The following is a 12992-nucleotide window of genomic DNA, read 5'->3' as shown; positions in this document are numbered from 1 at the left end:
CTATAGAGCTGCCTATACATAGGCCCAGAACTGTACGATCCGCGGTATGCCTTGGAGGAGTTTCCCATATCCGGAAATGGGTTTGTTCTCTTCCACAGTCCAGGGGTGAGGGACTGTTTTCCCTTTTGCTTATCCTCCATAGTCTTGGCCTTCTGCACAATCTAGCCATATTTGGTCAAATCCAAGACCTCAAGTACAGACCCAATAGATGTTTTTAGGCCTTTTAGGAACCTTGCTGCCTTCTCTTCAGCTGTCCTCATATGCCTTGGGGCAAAATGGAACAAACTCTCAAATTGTTGCTGGTATTCAAGGACAGTCTTACCTCCTTGAGTTAAGGCCATGAACTCAGTCTCCTTGCGGTTTCTGAAGCTGCGAGGATAATGATTGTCCAAGAACAACTCCTTGAACTGCTCCCAAGTGGGTTCTGGATGGGCCGCCAACAATATGGGCTTGGAGGCTTGCCACCAAGAATTTGCCTCTTTCTTGAGTTGCAACCCAGCACAAATGAGTTTCTGTGCATCCGTGCACTCAAGCAGCTCAAATATCTTCTCTAATTCTTGGATCCATTAGTTCGGTTCCAGAGGGTCACTCCCCACCTTAGAGAATACAGGTGGTAAGTTCCTCTTGAATGACTCCACTACCCTTGACGTATTACTCGTCGCCGGGAAGTTAGGAGGATAAGCAGGATAGTAGGAGTATGGAGGAGGCATCCCATACTGAGGAACACCGAATGGTGGGATTGGAGGTGTACCTCCCACTTGTGGTCCCATTCCCGACCCTACAGGCGGGTCCTGTGGAGTGAGTACCCGGGGAGGTTGACCCGGTTGAGAAAAGTCCAACTGTTGCTGGATAGCAGTCATAAATGCTTGTTGTTGCTGAAGCATTTGTTGTTGAAAAGCTTGTTGGGACTGCTGAATTATAGTAGCAACATCTCCCGGTGTAATGACCGGTGGAGGGTCCGGGAGTGCAGTCATAGGTGGGTCCCCATGTGTCCCACCCTGACCAAGGGTCTCTGGAGGTAGTGGAGGTGAGGTTTGCCCCACAGAGCGGGACCCCCTGGGATTTTGTGATCGACCGACCGGATGAGGACCCCACGAGGTACCTCGGGCATTACTACCGGATCTAGTATGTACCATCGTATCCCTGTACCTGGAACATATCACACACCATATTGGTTAAACACCGTAGAATTGATTTCGGCACACAAATATATGCCGTCACATAAGGTGTTGTAGTGTATGATAGCCTGTAAATAACCGCAGCTTAATTCTAAGATACAGGGCAAAGGCCCCAACAGATATGTCAATGGTCCCACTTGACCATAGCACATTAATCATAGGAATAATAATAATAATAATAATCAATGTAATCATGCTAGGAGGAGAGAAGGGAAAAGAAAAAAAATTCTTCAAAATTTTCCCCAATTTTCACAACCGGTGGGCTGCACAGAAGGGTAGGGGCTCGTTGGTCGAGCCTGCCAGTCCCAGTACCTCAAACCGGTGGGTGGCACCGATGGGTAGGGGCCCGCCGGTCTGGCCCGTCGGTCCTGCCAGTGTAAAAACACGAACAGGGCCCTACAGACCCTGTTCTGTCTTGTCTCTTTCCCCAACCTTTTTCTCTTTCTTCCTCTCTTCCTTAGGCGATCTTGGAGGTCTCCTCGGTGCTTCTACTCGCGAGTCTACTCATCAACTCGGCGCTTTTGAGAAGGTTTAACTCTCCCTTTTCCTCAAGTAAGTTTCTTCTTCTCTTTTCTCAGAATTTTCCTTTTGGGGTAAAATGCATGTGTAGGCTTTAATCTAGGCTTTCCTTCCACCTTTCTTTCCATAGAATAGCATTTCCATGTGATTGTGATGTTTCTACTGTGGTCATTTGTAGTTTATTAGGATTTTATCTCCTCATTTGGAGAAAACCCCTAATCGTGCCCTAGGTTTCCAAATTTGGGGATTTCTTAAATTTTCGATCCTTTTCTCCAATTAATGATTCCTTTATGATGCATTCCACTTGATTTATGCTTAGCATGCCATAGATTTCATGAAATATCCATTGTGCTTGGAATCCCCATGTATTCCCATGAAAAACCCCTATTTTGTATTGGTTTCCTTGGTTTTCATCACATACTTGCATCTGTGGACCTCCATTGTCTATTTGGGTATGTTGTTGTACATTCATGATCTCGCTACCATGGCATTTCGTTCTAGACCTAGGGTTTCAAGCTTTTTACTCCATTGTGAATGAGTTTGCGCATTGCAATTGAATCCTCCCATGTCATCCTTGCTGTTATTTTACTGTTTTAGCATGTTTCCCCTTTGTCGCTTACCGTGCATCATGTCCATTAGGTTCCCTATCATTTCTAACTTGTCGGTGTTTCCATTTTACGAGTATTTGGGTTTTGGGTTTCCCCTTTCTAATGCTGTCATTTTCCATTCTTTACTTACCCCACTTTCTTTTCTTCTTGCCAGGATGTCATCTCGCACCGGCAAAGGACCATCTTCCTCTGGCGTACGACGTAAGACCACCGCTACTAAGCGGAAGAGTGTGGAGACCAGCTCTTCAGCCCCCCGCACAGGGAGATCCAAACCTGCCCGATCTGACCCTACAGATTATGATGAGGAGCACTTCCTTAGTGCAGAGGCAGCAGCCAACTGGCCGATTTTCCTGAAGAGGTCGGTGATGATGGAGAAGACCGTGGTAGTCGACGACTTCCACAAGGCTCGGCTTCAGGAGAGGTTCTCAACACTGGGCTGGGATTCTATCCTTCACGTAGACCGACCATGCTACGAGCAGCTAGTTCGTCGGTTCTACTGCAACTTGGAGGTGTCTTATCCATACTGGGAGTTCACCATAATCAGCTTAGTGAAGGGGGTAGACATCCAGCTGATGGTGGGTACTTTGGCCAGCATCCTGGGCATATCGACGGTTGGGCACCGATACTATAGTCCTCCCAGGAGTAAGCCTCTGGGACCATTCATGAGTTTGGAGACGCCAGACTTCATTTACGAGACTATCTGCGGTAGCAGCACCCGTTCGGAGTCCGAGACGTCCTTCTACCCCGAGGTTCATTTATTTGCTCGGTTGGTCCAGTTCAACCTGCTCCCCAGAGGAGGTCATCGGAACCAGGTGGGTTTCATGGCGGCCTTCATCGCTTTCTGCATCTTCACGGCCGCAGAGGGAGGTGACGAGCACTTATGCCTTCCGTACATCATCCTCAGGACAATGGAGCACCACACTTCCCACCCTGAGAATGGAGGATTCCCCTATGGCAGGATCCTCACCGGGATCTTCGAGTTCTTCGGGGTGGACCTAAGCGGCGAGGAGGGGAAGACTCCGGCTGATAGGTTCAACAGGAGTAACCTCCTGAGGATGGGTCTCCATACCCTCATGGATACACCCCCGAGAGCAGGAGCTCAGAGAGATAGAGGTAGGAGGGCTGCCCCTATGGAGGATGTCCACATGGAGGAGGAGTCCAGCGAGGAGGATGAGGACTACGTTCCTCAGGACGAGGAGGAGGATCTGGTGGGTGGTGGCATCCCTGAGGAGGCGCCTCAGGAGTTGAGAGGTCCTGGTCCTAGTTCCTCCAGAGCTGCAGCCTCACCACATAGAGCCCCACCACCTGGGAGTGGTGTATACGACTTCGAGGGCATGATGTCCTCCATGCGGGCCTTGCAGGATGGCCAGGTTCAGCTACTGAGACGACTGGACGAGAGTGCCTCCAGGGAGGAATGCATCCTGGAGAGGCAGACCACTTTGGAGAACTCCTTTCTCCAGCTGGGCCAGGACTTGAGCACCACGGCTAATGCCATGTCCATCGACTTTGGCCGACTACGGAGGGCAGTACGGCTAGTGAACGCGAGGTTCGATTACTACGACCACCGCCTCGACGTCAACTCTAGGCCTCTGGCTAACGTGGTGATCATCAATGACGACGATGATGACCAGTGAGGGCTTAGCTCGCCCACACCAGCTGTTTATCCATTTTCTCTTTTTTGTAGACCTTATTGTATACTTCATTTATTCTCATTCCTTGTATTTGTACTGTAACTGGAATCATTTGTGGAATAATATATTTTGATAGTGATCATTTTGTGGTGGAATCAGATGTTGAACACTTGTGTAGTTTAGTTATGTATTTTGCTACTTGATCATTGTTATATCATATTATCTGTTGTTTATCAGGTGTTTGTGTGTAAAATTTTTGGAAATCCCATTTTACGCCGTTATGCTGCCAAAATTTCATCAAAATAGTATTCTATAGGTTACAACATCAATTTAATTACCTTTTATCTACACTCACGTATGCCATGAATGCAATCCCTAAATGCAACTCTTTTTATACTTTATTTCTTTGGCTTTTAACTCCTTAAAACTTTTACATTAACCCAACCCCATTTCCCTATTATAGAGTCTACGGCATTCTAATGGTATGCTGTGAGTGGAGCAGAGCATCACGCTCTGATACCACCGTTGTCACACCCCGTTCACACAGAACCGGGCCAGTGACCAGGTTAACACCGGTTAACCCAAACCTGCCAGGATCATCAGATACTGTATTCCACCACAGCATACACACAACAAATATAAGCTCATCAGATCAGCGAAAGACTAAGTTTTACCTGTGAATAATCCCATAATACTTGATACCCGAATTGTGATACAATAATTATATACATGTGGGCCCGAAGGCATGATATTTACATAATAAAAGTACAATTCATATATCAAGTATGTAAAGGAAATTATCAAAATAATCAAAGTACACAGCTCGGCTCGGCAACAAAGGCTAGAGCTCAGCTCGGCATCAAGGGTTGAGCCCAGCTCGGCATCACATAGTGGAGCTCAGCACGGCCTCAAAGGTGGAGCTCAGCTCGGCCTCAGAACTGCTGTCCCGCAGCACAACTCTCGCACGAGCAGTCAACGCCGTGCTCTAACTCCTCAGGGGTCCACCAGTCCTCTTCAGGAAACTCGACTGTGGGACCCACCCCATGCTCCTCAGATGTATGACCTGCAAAATCATCTAAAAAGGGGGTGTACACGTGGGATGAGCTCACTAGCTCAGTAAGTGGTAAGATGGACCACACAACAGTCCACACATCAAAACACATCATATGCACTACATGCTATGCAATACATTTTAAATCACATCCACCTAAGCAACATTACTAAGTCCTTGGTTTTAGTGCTACTACAGCCACAGTGCGCGTATACTTCGGGTACGAGCCGTGAACTCCCTCCCGCGATACGCCCATAGGGCTGTCGGAGAAGGCCCACCGTGAGTACTCGGAAAAGTAAAGACAATGCCATCCACCGGCTCTCAACAGAAATGTAAATGATTGAAAATAAAGGTGCTGACTCCAGCAATTTAAAAGTAGTATGATTGACCCTCTTGAATGTACCACCGGGGTTGCCGACTGTCCTACATGACCCGTCGGGCGTTATGTCTAACCGCCACAGTGACCCGACAATCGCGACCACTGCTTCCCCCCAAATGATAACCCAACATCTTAACCTCTGTTGGGAAGGGTCGTAGGACGGGATGGTGAGAATCCTAATACCGCATGCTCCTATATGACAATAGTACGATTGCATAGTGCCACCGCGTCTCCTTCCACGGGCCACCAATGCACTCGTTTCCAAGCCGACTACGACATCTAGTCTATCAATGCATCATGCACAATGATGTCCACATTCAATATATAAACATCTCATTCAATTGGCATTTAGAAAGTAAACATAGCACACATGCATAAAAATGTGAGGAATGACTAATCTACATAGCATATTCATGATGGCATGACTAGACTAGATATAATTAAATGAATTCCAAACAATGCCTTGAAACAAGGCCAAACGTCCTCTCCCCACTTACTTGTAGTGTACAAGGATTCCCGTTCGGTACGGGTGAGATCCGGTGCAAATCGGGAATGATTTGGTGAACCTAACATAATTGAGCGGGGTTAGTACTTCACCATTTTAGAATCAAAATTAACACGATCCGATGACAAAATCATGTTTAGAACATTAAAAGAATGTCACACGTCCAATTTGGGTTCAATCGGACATAAGGATCACCTTCGGGGCCACACGGGTGGGTCAGACAGGTGGGCTATTTGGCCCACCGGTCCTACCCACCGGTTTGGACCGGCGGGTAGGGGCCCACTGGTTGGGCCCACCGGTTCCACCGGTCGGTTGTGCCCAAAGGCCCCTGCCCTCTCAGGTGGGTGCTCACAGGCGGGTAAGGGCCCACCGGTGCCACCCACCGGTCTTGGCGGGAAAGACCTTGTTTCTTCCCAACTTCCTCCATTCTTTGGGGATTCAAATGGAGCTTTTCCCAACCCATTATTCACACCTTCAAGGTCTTATAGGATGGTTCTAACCTAGATCTAGGTTAGATTCAAGGGATGGAAAACCATCTTACCTTCTTTGCTCAAGAACAACCTCAAACCCTCCAAATCACTTGAAACCCACAGTGCTTCTTCCACCTTGTCAATACCTCTTCAAACCCTTCAAGATCAACACATAAATCATCCATTAAACCTTAGATTCATCATTTTAAAGGGGATTTACAAGATCTCAAGAAACCCTACTCGAATCAAGGGTTTAAGCTTGGGTATGGTGAATGTTCAAAGAACCCAACTTTGCTTACCTCTAAATGTAGATCTAGAGTTGAAGATCACTCTCTCGACGCTGGAATGGGAAGATCAAGCTTCGACGCCGCTGAAATCCTTCTCTTCTTCCTCTTCCTTCTCTTCCCTTCTTCTTCCCTTTCTTTTCTCTCTCCTCTTTACTCTTCTCACCAACGTACGGGTGTCATAAATGAAAGAAAAGAAAATCATAATGCTATATATATAATTCCTAAATAAGTGAATAGTGCACATGGATGGGTCACTCAGGTGGGTGGGTGCACCCACCTGTCCGCCCACCTGAGGCCAAACTTGGGATTTTGACAGAGTTCGGGCCTCGGCGCGAACCCCACCCCTGGCATACGATGTAGCATACGTATATACCTTAAAATACAGTTATAATACCTGCTTTATCCGTACATGGCCTTATGGTAGGTGCATGTATACGGCTTGGGCACTCCCGTCTCTTCTGGCACTAGCTCGGACTTGTCGGGTCAGCCGGTGTTTAAGGTCACCCTTGCCATCATAGCCCATAAGAAACCCGCTCTAATTCCCTCTGGATCGGTCCCTGCACGGTTAAACCGGTTCAACCGCGTAATCAGACCGGGTTTAAGAAGTAGGGTATTACAAGGGGTTTCCTAGGCAACATCTAAGCTAGAGTGGAATGCTATGGTCATGTGTATTAAGTCATTTTGACAAATATCAGTGACAATATGAACATAAAAATATGTATGTGCTCATTTCTCCTTACAAGTTAAGAATAAAAATAATCTCCTTATCAGTCCATTTGTTTTTCATTTTGTCTTTCATTCATGCACCTAAGTGTGAGAAGGGAATACACAAAAAGGGCTAGGAGGACTGAAGAAAATTACTTTATAGCTGCTTTATTATGTGATTTTCCTTTTAGTATATGTTTATTGAACATAGAAAAAGTTATATCCATTGCATGAGGCTCACGCCAATGTACGGTCAGGGGAGAATCATAATGTATGCAGCCTTATCCCTGCTTGACGGAGAGGCTGTTTGCCAATTCGAATCTGTAACCATTAAGTCACAATGAAACAAACTAACTGAACATACTGTCAATATTAATGAACATATTCTTATGTTCATTCTGATATTTGTCAAAATGACTTTGATGCATGATCATAACGTTCCTTCCAGCTCTACCTAAGATGTTTCCTAGGGAACACCTAGTGCCATGCATCACATGAGCACTTTGTTGTTGCTCATTGTATCATCATCTGAACATTCCTTGGGAACTCGAGGATTAATTCCATGAGAACAATTGACCTCCAAGTACAACTAGTTCACATGCAGCAGATAGAGATTTATGTAATAATTGAGCCCACATTACTTGAAATCTCAATGAAGGGTATCCCTATTTTCAATGTCCTCCATAGACCGACAACAATAATTCAGCCTTTTCCCAACTGAATGGCTATCGATCAGATAGGAAATCATTATTTATTATTTATTATTTATTTTTTAAATACGAATAAACAAGTAACAATCTTCATTAATAATGAAGCTAGAATAGAAAATCTATGCAAGTTATTTACAAAACCTTTCACAAGCCTAATTTAAACCATGTGTAGAGCTCATGTGCTCAAGTTTCCAAATATTGAATTGGCATGGACCAAGGGAACTCTTTGAATTGGCCATATCAAGAGAATTTTCTGAATTGGCCATCTATCGGCTTCAAAACTTTCCAATTATATACACAACTAAGCTAGCTGCTTGATGCCACCTAAACTGTCATGATCCAGACTGAACCTTCTTGAAGACACTTTTCTGCATCACCTGTGTCACCTAAATAAGTTGAAAGTTGGACTCCATCAAATTAAAAGATAAAAGAAAAAAGAGGGCAAGGGAGAAAAGATAAGGAAAGGGAACAAGGCAATGCAACACCTCCGGTCCATCCCACCTAAACACAGTCGGCAATATAGATCTTTACCCTCCTAACAACTCTGTTTGATTTCATACTAAGGTGAAGACCTAGTTTTTGTATTTCTTTCTTTACCAACTCATCAATGATCATTTTAAGTCTGCATCTAGCTCTTCTAGCACCTTCCAACTGGATCAGATCATTTACATGATAATATGATTTGAGTGTTTCCATCCACCCTCCCACACAAACACGCACTACTGTGGTTTCTAATCGCCTAAAAGAATGGTTATTATAAGACCCGAAATTTCAGGATTGCAGGAGAATGAACTAGAACTAGAAATAAAGAGATTTCGATATATTGAGCAGATCAGATAGTAGTGAATATTAAACGCTCTCCAGTCTCCTATACCATTACGTAATAACAAAGTGCATTCAACGAGGAGAGCCCATTGATTATCAGCATTGGAATTCATGCAAACTCATCGTCTTCCACAAGCAGAGAGCATAAGTAACAAACAATAAGCCCCTTTGGTTTCATTTTTTTTTTTTCTTCTTTTTTTGTGAACAAATGAAAATGGCAAAAAAGAAGAAAGAATAAATGAACAGAATGTCAGCTATAAATAGCCAAAACCTTACAAAGGTCATGCTAATATGCAGTGCAAAATGCAACCCAGTCAGACCAGCCACAGTATTCCCAATATTGAAGGGATACCCATAAAAGATCTCAAAAGAATTTCCTAGAAGCAAAAGGAAACGAAACAGATATCCATCCAGATCGCCAACTATACCACCTCCAGTGCAGATTTTATTCTTCCAATGATCAAAATTTTGTAATTTTGTTCGGGCAACTAAATTGAAACGAAGGCAAAGAATAAGTCTGGCCTCATTTAGTTGGGATAAGGCTGAGTAAAAGTTGATAAGAATCAAGCTTAAGTTGTTCTACATATGTCCGTTTTCTTGTGTTCAAGGTTAGACCAAATTGTTGATCTTGCTTCCTTTGTAGGGATCATTATGCTCCTTATTGATTCATTAGCAACCACAGCCAGACATAATCAGCATTCGTTTCTGCCACTCTCGTCATGGCAATCTCTGCAGCCATCTTACTCTTCAAATCAAAGCTAACTTTTGATATTTCCAAGCTGCAAGCAATATCAATCACCATTTTCATCTCAAAAAATGTTATGGCTTCAAGAAATCACTAGTGCAATTCCTGTCGGCAATGCATGCCTTGACTGTGATTGGAACTCCCATGCTACAAAACATCTCTATTGACTATTCTATTTCAGCCCAAAACTACTGTACAAATGATGATAAAGACTTGACAATCAAGTAGAAAATCAATGTTCTTTTAAATAAGGGAAGAGATTATGGTCAGTTGTTTAAAAAAGTCTCAACAAGAACGAGAGAGAGAACACATGATGAGTCATACAATAGAGAATAGAAATTACTAGACAAAATTTGACACAGCCAATCCAAAGATACCCCATCTGTCCAATCGTCAAAATTACCTCACCAAGCCTTCCAAGTGATACAAAAATGGCTGTCGATCAGATAGGAAATCTTCATTTTTTTTTTAAATACGAATAAACAAATAACAATCTTCATTAATAATGAAACTAGAATAGAAAATCTATGCAAGTTATTTACAAAACCTTTCACAATCCTAATTTAAGCCATGTGTAGCTCATGTGCAAGTTTCCAAATATTGAATTGGCAAGGACTAAGGGAACTCTTTGAATTGGTAAGGATCAAAAGAATTCTCTGAATTGGTCATCTATCGGCTTCAAAACTTTCCAATTATATACACAACTTGTACATGTGAGCTAGCTGCTCGATGCCAACTAAACTGTCATGATCCAGACTGAACCATCCTGGAGATACTTTTCTGTGTCACCTAAAGAAGTAGAAAGTTGGAGTCTTCACAACTCAAATTAAAATCATCCACTTGTTCGGTTACATAAAACCGACTGTTCTAGGTTAAACTTCAAAGAGCTTCCAAAAACAAATGAATTATCAACCAAACACCTAAGACTCTCTGTCTTCAATAAAAACCAGGGCAACCCCAAAAGGTTCCTGCAATTTAGATAGATTTTTCTTGATTGCATCATTAGATGAACTATATAATTGTGATATGCTTCCCAAATTACCTGTTCTACACTCAAAAGATTGAAATAAAAGGAACAGAGACAAATGAATGTAATGTAATTTGAATTTGAATTTTTGCTAAAGATCAGCAAAAGATTATATTATAAGAAAAGGATGTACAAATAGTTTAAAGTCCTGGCATATCTAAATGGGGAAAAAACATAAAAGTCTATACTCCACCTACAGTACTCCCATCAGCACAGAAATAGACTCCACTTTTGTCCCAAGTATCCACCTTCGGCATTGACATAAGCAGAAACCAAGAGACAAAACAGAAAAAAAATATTGCAGCTTCCCAAGCTGTGCAAAGAAAGATGATTAATCAATCTTCAAAGCAATACCACGGCCTTTCCTGGTAGTCCCAAACAATATTATCATGGATATATGAATATAATGTAATTTGGAAGACACATATAAATACAACAATGAAAATCAGGCATCACAGTTGGACTTTTAGTCCCCATTTCGAAACTGCACTTCCCTCAACAAGGTTTTGTAAGTTTTCTCCCCCATCAAAACATCCTTCTTCGTCAATTCTTCAAGAAGCTCAAGAGCTTCATTTCCCTTCCCTTCCCTACACAATTCTCCTAACAGAGTCTTATATGTTAAGAGATCAGGAGACATAGAATTATCCAACATATCAAACAGAATGTGAATAGCATCTTCAAACATCCATTCCATTGCAAGGCTACAAATCAGCGTCATGTAAGTACTGCTAGTTGGAACCAAACACTTACCCCTCATCTCCTTATAAAACCCCAAACCCAGGCTCACCTTCCCCTTCTCACAGAAACCCTTTGTAATATAACTGTAAGTATATGCATTTGGTTCACAACCATATAAACCCATTTCACGAAAAACCCTAATAGCTTCATCCATTCGAATGCACTTTGAGTAAGCTTTTATGATCATATTCAACACATGTGTATCTGGAATGACACCAGAAGCCTTCATCTGTTTCAGTAAAGATCTGACTGCGTGCAAATAAGCATAGCAAACATGTAATTTACTGAATTTCCTAAGGATTGCATTCAAGAGCATTGTGTAGGTTTCTAGAGAAGGCTTACAATCTGGCAATCTCAGCATTCTCTTGTAAACATCAAATGCACGGTTGAACAGTCGTTTTTGGCTACAGCAGAACCGGATCATTGAATTGTAGAGAGTGACACTACCAGAGCATGCACCAGCAAGGACCTCCTCCATTAGGGTTTCAGCATGCCCGAAGCGCTTCCCAGTCAAGGCGATGTCGATCATGGTGTGGTAAGTGACATGGTTATGTTTATAGCAACGCTGCTGTGCAGTCCACCGGAAGATGTCGAGGGCAAGATCAGGGTCTGATTGAGAACGGAGAGCAACATCGACTTCTTCAGGGGTGAAACCAGGCTTAAGCTTGTCAATCCAAGTCTCAAATTGCTTTTCAAGAGGAGTTCGGGTTCGAGGACCTGGGTTATACATAATGGAATTTTCTGGTGAAGAGGTTAGAATATTAGGATTTTCCAAAGGGTTGCAGAGAAGCGAAGCGGACGAGCCAATAGACCGATGCGAAAGGTGAGCTAACAGAGAACTGGAGATTAAAGCCATTTCTGTTTTAGGGTTTTGGAATTTAGAGGTGCAGCCATTAATGAAATTGCAGAGAGGAACATATGAGGTGGGGGAGAGACAATTGCTCTTATTGAGAAGGGATGAGAGGCGCTGCAACATTACTACCAATTTCTTGAGTGCTGGTATAGCAAAGCTTCAACCCTTTGCTACTTCATATCAGCTCACCCCTTCTCAGACCCATCTCCATAGACCTATTTTCATCGCTTACCCCTCTTCAAGGTTCTGGATATCGGAAACGGAGGATCGAATCAGTCAAAATCGATCAAAATCTTATCAGAATAAGTCAGAATCGGCCAAAATAGGTCAAATTGATCGCAGCTAATTTCGATCCGACTCTGATTTTTGAATGATGGAAGCGTCCTTGCCACCGCTAGCAAAAACGCATTTCCTTTTGTTGGTGTATAATGTCTTGTATTCTGTCGCAGTTTAATCCAAGGAGTACTGGTACAGCACCTAGACAGGCAGAAAGATAGTCTCATTAGCCGATTAACGGGCCGTGGGGGTTGCAAGGGGCAGGAGGCCCCCTGCATAGCAGGGGGTATAGGGGGCGCAGCCCCCTGCTCGAATTTTTTATTTGAGGGCAATTGTGTACTTTCCGGATTAATGTTTTTTCGCTATATATTTGTAGCGAGGGTTTATTTATCTAAAAGGCAAGTAATACTGAGAGGTGTGAGGATGAACGTTGTAACTCTATTCTCCATTGATAGTGAAGCAGGATCTCATCTCACCGGGGACGT

The 12992-nt window shown here is 43.4% G+C and overlaps 1 protein-coding gene across 1 annotated transcript; it reads right to left on the bottom strand.

Annotated features, from left to right (window-relative positions):
* Positions 1-10713: 10713 nt before the first annotated feature.
* Positions 10714-12606, bottom strand: LOC122083131 (pentatricopeptide repeat-containing protein At3g25210, mitochondrial-like). Its single transcript, XM_042650830.1, has 2 exons — positions 11721-12606; positions 10714-11627 (listed from the first exon to the last, which is right to left on the bottom strand). The coding sequence occupies exons 1-2, from the start codon at positions 12352-12354 to the stop codon at positions 11107-11109; spliced, it is 1155 nt and encodes a 384-aa protein (XP_042506764.1). The 5' UTR covers positions 12355-12606; the 3' UTR covers positions 10714-11106.
* Positions 12607-12992: the final 386 nt, after the last annotated feature.

The sequence above is a fragment of the Macadamia integrifolia genome, chromosome 7, assembly GCF_013358625.1.
Source record: "Macadamia integrifolia cultivar HAES 741 chromosome 7, SCU_Mint_v3, whole genome shotgun sequence".
NCBI classification, from domain to species: Eukaryota; Viridiplantae; Streptophyta; class Magnoliopsida; order Proteales; family Proteaceae; genus Macadamia; species Macadamia integrifolia.
The sequence above is the reverse complement of the archived record's forward strand: the minus strand, read 5'-3'. Positions and strand labels throughout refer to the sequence as shown.

Bases quoted from the DNA above. Each gene is read 5' to 3' on its own strand.
- LOC122083131 (XM_042650830.1), bottom strand. From the start codon at position 12,354: ATGTTGCAGCGCCTCTCATCCCTTCTCAATAAGAGCAATTGTCTCTCC. The intron at 11,628-11,720 runs GTAAGCCTTCTC...ATTTGCACGCAG, and splicing joins AATGCTGAGATTGCCAGATT to TCAGATCTTTACTGAAACAG.